At 37.7% G+C, this 10096-nt stretch overlaps 1 protein-coding gene across 1 annotated transcript in view; it reads right to left on the bottom strand.

The window, feature by feature from the left end:
• LOC106877194 (ankyrin and armadillo repeat-containing protein) overlaps positions 1-10096 on the bottom strand; it is a 39728-nt gene that overhangs the window by 7632 nt on the left and 22000 nt on the right. The window contains exons 10-17 of the mRNA XM_014926036.2: positions 8742-8950; positions 7020-7124; positions 5396-5812; positions 4559-4658; positions 4196-4343; positions 1969-2125; positions 807-968; positions 384-613 (exon numbers count right to left, since the gene is read on the bottom strand). Of these exons, the coding sequence (XP_014781522.1) occupies positions 384-613; positions 807-968; positions 1969-2125; positions 4196-4343; positions 4559-4658; positions 5396-5812; positions 7020-7124; positions 8742-8950 (1528 nt within the window). The remainder of the gene's footprint in view (positions 1-383; positions 614-806; positions 969-1968; positions 2126-4195; positions 4344-4558; positions 4659-5395; positions 5813-7019; positions 7125-8741; positions 8951-10096) is intronic.

Below are 10096 nucleotides of genomic sequence, written 5' to 3'. Positions count from 1 at the left end.
ATATATATATATATATATATATATATATATATATAAAAATCAAAATAAGCAACATGGATTTTAAAGATGATTGCAGTACGCACGTTTCATGCTACTCCATTTATTTAAGTAATGCGAGCATTACATTAAATGCAATATGTAGAGCAATCTTCAGCTGCACAGAAATGTAGAAAATTACAGTAGAATAGACAAATTATAATTGTGGCAACATTTGAAATCCAAGTGGGAAGAAAAATACATAAAAATCCATCTTGACGTAGCCAAGGCAAGCAGGCTAGTAATTAGTATATATATATATATATATATATAGTCAAAACTATAAAAGCATAAATTCAGTTAAGCGACTACATGGGTTTATACTTAAAAAATTAACTTTTGTTCACCTGTTTTGGAGACTGTAGCAAATTCCGGAGAGTATTCCAATTGAATTTCATCTCATTTGAAAGCAAAGTCTGGTTATTTTGGTTCTGTAGAACAATACATGCCAATGTTGTGAGAATTTCTACTTGCATCTCTGGACATGAGGAATCATCTTGTCGCTGAATCAAAACAGGTATTGCACCTTCTTCAGCGATTTTTGACTGTACAAATTCATTATTGGTGTAAGCAACACCTAGATTTATTAGATACAAATATAGAAGCACTATATCAATATATTGTTATACAATTAAATAATTGTTTATCATAATAATATGTTTTTCTGATATTGGTTTCAACAACTGGATTGGGGACATACGGCTTAGGAATTAATTCTTGTGATTGAATGTAACTGAAATTTATATTTAGATAAATTTCTAGCATCTTACCGATACACAGCACTCCCAGAACTTTCACTACCATTGTGGTAACTTGTTGAGAAAGATGGTTCCCGTTGAGAAGTCGAACTAGCTGTTGCAATACATCTGCTTTAACCATGTTGCTTTGATTAACAAGATCTTCTTTGACCAGTCCAATGGCCGAGAGGCAACCTCAAAGAAAAATTCAATAAAGTTCAATTCAGTTCGTTGTTGATATATAAGAAATTTCATGAAAATTATAAAGGAAACCAACTTAGGTGTAGGCATGGTGTGTAGTAAGAAGCTTGCTTCCCAACCACATGGTTCTGGGTTCAGTCCCCCTGCATGGCATCATGGGCAAGTGTCTTTTATTATAGCCTTGGGCCGACCAAAGCTTTGTGAGTGGATTTGGTAGACAGAAACTGAAAGAAGCCTATCACACACACACACACACGTATATATATATATATATATTGTTACTCAGCTGGACAAAATGCTTAGTGGCATTTTGTTGGTCTTTATGTCCTGAGTTCAAATGTGGCCTTTTATCCTTTTGGTGTTGATGAGATAAGAACGAGTCAGGGTCAATGTAACTGACTAGTGCCCTCCCACAAAATTTCGGGCCTTGTGACTATAATAGAAAGAATTATTATCATTAAGAGTGTGGAGGTGCAATGGCCCAGTGGTTAGAGCAGCGGACTTGCGGTCGTAGAATTGCAGTCGTAGGACCATGGTTTCAATTCCCAAGCCGGGCATTGTGAGTGTTTATTGAGAGAAATCACCTTAAGCTCCACAAGACTGGCAGGGGGTAGTGGCAAACCCTACCGTATTCTTTCACCACAACTTTCTCTCACTCTTTCTTCCTGTTTCTGTTGTACCTGTAATTCAAAGGGTCAGCCTTGTCACATTCACAAGGCTTTGGTTGTGCTCGAAGCTATAGTAGAAGACACTTGCTCAACGTGCCACGCAGCGTGACTGAACCCAGAATCATGTGATTGGTAAGCAGGCTACTTACCACACAGTTAATCCTGTGCTTATGTATGTATGTATATATATATATATATATATCGTCATCAATTAACGTCTGTTTTCGATGCTGGCATGGGTTGGACAGTTTGACAAGGTAGTACCCCAGTATTGGTCACAGAACAATCACTGAAACAGCTAAAAGATAAACTAATTCTAAACTTACCAACTAAAAGTAATTTCTCTGATTTGTTTTCAAGTAACATCTTAATTATATTGGAAATGCCAATGGTTTCTGCAATTATCTTCTGTTGAGGACGTGTATGACCTGCCAAAGCCCAGAGAGCACAGGCGCCTTGCTCTCTTTCATTGCCATTGATACTCTAAGCAGAAAAAGAAAATGAGATTTAAAATTTTTCTTGGAACAAATGAAACATGGTCGATGGTTTTAATTACTGTCATAGTGAGCCCTTTCTGCAACCTGATTGAAATTTCCAATTGGAATGACATTTCTGTGAAAAACATGACTTTTAAAAATCTCCATCTTCATTCCTCTAAATATCTTTAACTTTATATCAGTGAGAGTAATTCTTTTATTCTTTTATTTGTTTCAGTCATTTGACTGCGGCCATACTGGAGCACCGCCTTTAGTCGAATCAAATCGACCCCAGGACTTATTCTTTGGAAGCCTAGTACTTATTCTATCGGTCTCTTTTGCCAAACCGCTAAGTTATGGGGACCTAAACACACCAGCATCGGTTGTCAAGTGATGTTGGGGGGACAAACACAGATATACAACATATACACACACATACACACACACACATATATATATATATATATATATATATATATATATATATATATATATATATATATATATATATACGATGGGCTTCTTTCAGTTTCCATCTACCAAATCCACTCACAAGGCTTTGGTTGGCCCGAGGCTATAGTAGAAGACACTTGCCTAAGGTGCCACGTAGTGGGACTGAACCCAGAACCATGTGGTTGGTAAGCAAGCTACTTATCACATGAAGTTTAAAATTCTTTGAGAAATGGTTTTAAATTTCAGCACAAGGCCCGCAATTTTGGAGGAGGTTAAGTCAAGAACATCGACCCCCAATGCTCAACTGGTACTTCTTTTATCAACCCTGTAAAGATGAAAGCAAAGTTGACCTTGGTGGAATGTGAACTCTGAATGTAAACGCAGATGAAATACCGCAAAGATTTTGCATGGCATGCTAATGGTTCTGCCAGCTTGCAGCTTTTGAGATACTTAAAGAAATAAGTAAAAGAAAGCTTCTAGATAGTAGACAGTTGATCAAGTGCTAGAAATAGCAGTTAGATCTTTCTCATTTCACACCTTATTGTCTTAAATAACAAAACGTGAACCTTAGGCTTGCAGTCTGTTGGACTTTCTGAATGGCATGCTTAATGAAATATTACTTTGAATTTTTTCTAGTTGTGTGCCTCATGTGGCAAGCTCCTCAAACAGACGTTGTCCATGCTTGCATCAGAACGTTAGATTCTGTAGTTCTCAAAACTGCAGTGCCTTTTGGCATATGTTTACTAACTCAGTTTTTAATATTGAGTTAAATAATTCTTTCTACTATAGGTACAAGGTTTGAAATTTTGAGGGAGGGGCTGGTTGATTACATTGACCCCAGTGCTCAACTAGTATTTATTTCATTTATTTCATCAAAAAGATAAAAGGCAAAGTCAACCTTGACAGCATTTGAATTCAGAATGTTAAGATGGAAGAAACGTCTCTAAGAATCTTGCCCAGCATGCTAATGATTCTACCAGCTCACTGACTTTCGTGGAGCTAAATAATGGTTTCTGATTAGGCACAAGGCTAGCAATTTTTTGGTGGTGGGGGACTATTTGAGACCTGTGACCCTAGTTCTTGACTGGTACTTTATTTTATTGACCCTTGAGTAGATGAAAGCAAAGGTATGATTTGAACTCTGAGCATAAACAGCCAGAAGCAATACTACAAAACATCCTCCCCACCAAAATGAAAAAAGAAAAAAAATTAACACAATTGCACCATTAACAGACTGGAAAAAGACTCCGAGGACAGAGAATTAGACATTATGGCAGTGTAGATAATATGGTCCACATTGACAGTAATCAATCTAAGTTCAATAAATTAAGCCCTGATTTAGGCACAAAGCCAGCAATTTTGAGGGGAAGTGAGTTAATCAATACTATCAACTCCAGTACCTGACTTGTACCTTATTTTATTGAGGAATAAACAGAAAAGTGGATTTTGGTGGGAATTTGTCTCAGAATGTAAAGAGCTAGAACAAATACTGCAAGACATTTCGTTTGATGGTCTAACGATTCTGCCGGCTCATCGCATTAATTATAGGTAAAACGTTAAAGTTAAGATATAAAGAAAATGAAAAATTTCTAGAAAAGAGGGAAACAGGTTTATTGAAATTCACCTTAAGAAGTTGAACAAGGGCTTCTGCTGCACCCAGTTTAAGAAACACACTTTGGTTATTTGGGTTCTTTTCGGTAAGAGCTTCGATTGCCCTGGCTCCTTTCACTTGTAGCATGACATTCCGACTTCGAGTAAGATTCACCAGTGGTCTGTTAATTTTTAAAGAGTATTTAATATGTGAATTAAATGAAAATACAGCCAGAACAACAGCAACAACAACACCACCACCGCCGAAGATGCCATGTCACACAGTGGGATTGAACCTGAAACAACATGGTTGGGAAGCAAAGCTTCACCCCTCCCCCCACATGCTGTTCAGAAACGACTGTTAAGAGCATAATGGAGAATATTTGAGTCTACTTACTCCGCTGCACCGGCCGCAACAATGAAGTTTTGATTCTCAAAATGACCCAATGTAATTGCTGCTAACGTAGCCGCAGCGGCAGATTCAAGAAAATTATTGTCTGAAATGAAGGAAGAAAAAAGAAACAAAAACAAAATAAAACAATAAGTACAACAAAAATAATTATGTGAGTCAAAGGTAAAGCCCCTACTCAGCAGTTCGAACTGTAATGAATAGCAATCAAATTTACTTCACATTATCACATATCATCTTAGCTATTTGTAACTATTTCACTTCAGGCCTCGTCATTTCCGTTGTTAATATCTGCGGGAAAAAAGGCGGCGAGCTGGCAGAAACGTTAGCACACCGAGCGAAATGCTTAGCGGTATTTCGTCTGTCTTTAAGTTCTGAGTTCAAATTCCGCCGAAGTCGACTTTGCCTTTCATCCTTTCGGGGTCAATAAATTAAGTACCAGTTACGCACTGGGGTCGATATAATCAACTTAATCCCTTTGTCTGTCCTTGTTTGTCCCCTCTATGTTTAGCCCCTTGTGGGCAATAAAGAAATAAGAAACGTTAGCACGCCGGGCGAAATGCTTAGCGGTGTTTCGTCTGTCTTTACGTTCTGAGTTCAAATTCCGCCGAAGTCGACTTTCCCTTTCATCCTTTCGGAGTCGATAAATTAAGTACCAGTTGCGTACTGGGGTCGATCTAATCGACTGGCCCCCTCCTCCAAAATTTCGAGCCTTGTGCCCAGAGTAGAAAAGAATATCTGCGGGAAAAGCATGAACATTACATTTTCTCCACCATCTTTTCTTGTAGATTATGTTAAAAACTACGTATAATAAACTAAACTCACCTGAGTTGATACTCAAAAGGTCTACGAGTGGTTCTACACCATTACACTTGGTAACTTCAGTTTGGTTGCTAGGACTGCTCAGACACATTACTCGTATAGCGTTGATTGCATTCAGCAGGACATCTTCCATATCGGAATCCAGAAGTTGGATAAGCGCAGGAATGACGCCTTGTCTTGCAAATATCTTCTGATTTGATTCGATGTTTGACGCTAGGTCTGATATAATGATTGAGATCCGTGCTTGTATGTCACCGACAGGAGACAACAGCAAATGTACAAGACTCGGACCAAGATTCATGTCTGTCAGCAGCTTCTGAACTTCTACATTTTCGGTCATGTTACAAAGTACTGACGAAGTTAGTGCCACCACTCCTTTGCTCGTTGAATCGAAAAGGTTTGCCAGAGCAGTTACTCCATCTTGATGTAGAATTAAACAAAAAATATTATCCATTTACTTATATAGATATTGCATGATCTGTATGTTAAATATGCCTTGATAACAATATATCTTTGTATTTAAAAATGAAACCCTGGTTCAATTTATCCTGGGTTCTGAGGAATGTGGAATCACCTGTTAACCACTATTGCTCCCAGATCTACTCTAACCCAGAGTAAGAGCATCTGTAAGCGTCCCAAGTATGGGTTAAATAGCATGTGACCACCCAAGCCAGGGTATGTTGAAATCTTGGGATGCAGCGTTGTGGATGCGAACTATTTCGGCAAACGAACTTATTGAGTCAATGGCGAATATCATTAGATGCCGAGTGGATGAACTGACAACGAACTGTCAATGGCCAGGATCAATCTGTTCAGTCAGTGAACAACTGCTATCATCTGTAATCATGGTGTGCACCAGGAATCGAACTCACGATCCTACAAATGTAAGCTGAATACCCTAACCACTGAGCCACGGGTGAAAGTAATATGTAATTTGGCAGCGGCAGTATTTTGGAATTAGCTTTCAGCGTGGGTGAGGCAGATTATCTGTCGGAGCTGAACGTACTTTACCTATATATTGCTGTAGAAACCAAGGATAGATCAGAGTGATTCAGAAATGAACTTTTTCATAAATGATTAGCTCTGAAGCTGTTAAGATAGGACTAAATGTGTTTAGTTTAAATAAAACCTCTTACGCTAATGTTCACTCTAAGCTGCGTACATGTTCATGTGCACATATGTTTTACAATAAACGAACAAAGGAAGAACAAATGTGTACATACAAGGTTTTCAAGATGAAATCTAATATTTTAAATTGAAGACGGTTACTCTCATAGATGCACAGATGCTTTGTAAAGACAGACAAAATTTGCACACAAGCAAATTTCTGTGCACACCTACAGCCAAAAATTAGAGAACATTCAAAAGAAGGTAAATGGGTTTACCAATCTGAATTTAGCGATTTTAGTGTGATTTTCGTGCTTCATAAGTGATTAGCTCACAAACTATCATTACAGAATCAAGCGTATGAATTTAGTTTAGGTAAAATCTATTTAGCTAAATAGACTTACCTATCTGAATTTGATGATTTTAGTACTTCATAAATGATTGATTCATAAAGTTGTTAATACAGAACCTTGTGCATTTAGTTTAAATAAAACCTATTAAGGTAGATGGAATTAAATACCTGAATTGTAAATGTTTATCCAACATTCTGAATTTGTTAAAATAAGTTCCTCCATGCAGCGAACGGCACTTTCTTGCGCTAGGATGTCTTCAAACTTAAGCATATCTGAAGAATTCAAAGCAAGATGTTATTTTCAAGAAACACTATATCTGTTCTTCACCTCGGTCAAAATCGAAAGAAAAACATGAATGAGTAAACAAAATGTAGGAGACCTTGCCTTTCATTCTTCTGGGGTTGATAAGTACCAGTCAAGTACTTAAATACTAGGGTCAATGTAATCGACTTTCTCCCTCTCCTCAAAGCTTATGCGAAATATCGCAAAGAATTATTATTGAGGCAGTAAGAGGCGACGAGCTGGCTGAGTCGTTAGCAACCGGGACAAAATCCTGAGCAGCAATTCGTCCACCATTACATTCTGAGTTCAAATACTGCCGAGGTTGAGCTTGCCTTTCGGGTTGATAAAATAAATACCAGTTGAGCATTGGGGTCAATGTAATCGATTTGGTCCCTCCCACCAAATTTCAGGCTTTGTGCCTATAGTACAAAAGGATGTTATAGTAGTGTAGTGATTTCATTTAGGCATAGAGTAGATTCCAACCTGAATCGGCAAATTCCCTATAATATTTCAACAGCACTTTTCTCACAGAAAAACAATAGTGACAGCAAGTTACATTTAAGACATGGCTTTGCTAAACCGATTTATATCTTTGCTATTGAACCCTTCCAACCTCTTCTAGTCCATGAAAAGTTAGAATTGAGATAACAGATGCCCGCAAAGAATATCTGTTGCTCACAGCAACAACAGATATTCTTTCTGACTAGTTTTGTATAGTTATAGATACAAGAACTCCGTAAGTCAAAATCAATTAGCGAGAACTGGCTGACAGACTGAACGAAACGCCGTCTCTGAATGAAAAGGTACAGAGAGACAACTATGGTCACTCAACAACGAAGCAGTTGTTTCGTCCCACCACTCTCACTTTCACTAGCTCACTTTCATTTCTCTGCAACATTACCATATCTCTCTCTATTTACTACTATGAGATCATGCACACACATATACAGGCCAAAATTAACTTTCTTTACCTCACATGCTTTTCCAATTATATCATACCAGCCCGTCGTGCTTTGGTTATATACAAAGTAACGGTAAATAAATGTTTGTTTACAACTTCGATCACCGTTCTTTCATCTTGCACATCTACAACATCAGCATTCGTTACAATTGGTAACTGCTGACTCCAACATATATCATCACGACAATTACCGTTACGGTAGAAAGCTTTGCTCAACTATGCTTTCATCCTTTTAGGGTTGATGAATAAAGTACCAGACACGTACTTGAGATGATGGTATCAACTTATCCCTTCTCAAAATTTTTGACCATGTGCCTAAATCAGAAATTATTATTAATAATTTGCACTAAGGCAGCAAGCTGACAGAATCGTCAGCACGCTGGGCAAAATGCTTAGCGGCATTTTATCCGTCTTTACGTTCTGAGTTCAAATTTCGCCGAGTTAGACTTTTCATTTTATGCGGTGCTCCAGCATGGTCGCAGTCAAATAACTGAAAAGAATAAAAGATCTACTACTACTACTACTACTACTACCGCCGCCGCTGCCGCCGCTGGTGCTGGTGCTGCAGATGCTATTGGCACAATTAATGACAGTAACTGTTAAATATTAATGTAAGATTTTTGTTTTCTTTCCTTTTGATACTGACCTACAAGTATATTCCAGACGGGTAAGAGCTTCATATCCAATTGGATGAAGTACTGAACAATACGAGTATGTCCATGTATAACAGCGGTGTGAATCACGTTGTGGCCTCGAAGGTTGCAGCCAGTAACATCGGCATTGTATCCCAGTAAGGTTGTGATAGTTGGCAGACATCCGGAAGTGGCCGCCAATAAGAGAGGGGTAGACTTTAGGCTGTTGAATATGAAGTACAAAATGGTGATGAAGAAGATGATGATGATAATGATAATGATGATGATGATAATAATAAAAGAAGTTGTCCGGAAAGTTCTGAGCGTTTTTAAGCTAAATCTTTTAATGCTTCATTGAACACATCTTAAACGTAACACAGTTAAAATTTTGGTGTTGCTTGAAGTGGTAGTTCATCTCTTTGTTCTTGACTAAAAGTAGATTTATCTTTCGTTCCGGTTACCCTTTATTGACATTTGAAATGGAGAACCAAAAATGTCATATTCGCATTGCAATGCTTTTCTTTGTTTTTTAAAAAGGAGAGAATGCTGTAAAGACTTACAAAAAACATTTGTGAAGTTTACGGGGATGATGCTTTTGAAACGGAATGAACGCATATCATTTTTGAAACAACTTGTGACTGGAGATGAAAAATGGATTGTGTACGAAAACGGTGCGAAAAAGATCCTGGAGTTTGCGGAAGAATCCCCCAAAACAGCAAACAAAGACGAATATTCATGCTAAAAAAAGCTATGCTTTGTGTTTGGTGGGATTATAAAAGCATTATTTATTATGAACTTTCCCCCACAAAACCAGCCCATTAATTCTGATGTGAACTGTTGTCAGGTGGCTAATTTGAACCAAAAGATCAAAGAATTGAGGCGGGAGATTGCCATCAGGAAAGGGGCAGTGTTCCAACAAGAAAATGCCCGACCACATGTGTCTTTGGCTACACGAACAAAGTTACATGAACTTGGCTGGGATCCCTTACTCCATCCACCACATTCTCCTGATATTGCACCATCCGAATACCACTTGTTTTTGTCTCTACAGAACTCATTGCAAGGAAAAACATTTAACGACTTAGATGGAGTCTAAATGCATCTAGATAACATTAAAAAAAAAAAAAAAACCAGTCAAATTTTATTCTGATGGAATATTTAAATTGCCTGATAGATGGGCAAAGGTCATGGAAATTATTTCATTGAATAAAATTTATTGAAAGGTCAATTATTTATATCCCTTTTTTGCACATTAAAAAAACGCTCAGACTTTCCGGACAACCTAATAATAATATTTGTTTCTTTATTGGCCACAAGGGTCTCAAAAACATTTAGGACAAAGCAAAGACAAAGGACAGTGGAAATTTAC

Source organism: Octopus bimaculoides, chromosome 9, assembly GCF_001194135.2.
Source record: "Octopus bimaculoides isolate UCB-OBI-ISO-001 chromosome 9, ASM119413v2, whole genome shotgun sequence".
Lineage (NCBI taxonomy): Eukaryota > Metazoa > Mollusca > Cephalopoda > Octopoda > Octopodidae > Octopus > Octopus bimaculoides.
This window is presented reverse-complemented; position numbering and strand designations above follow the sequence as displayed.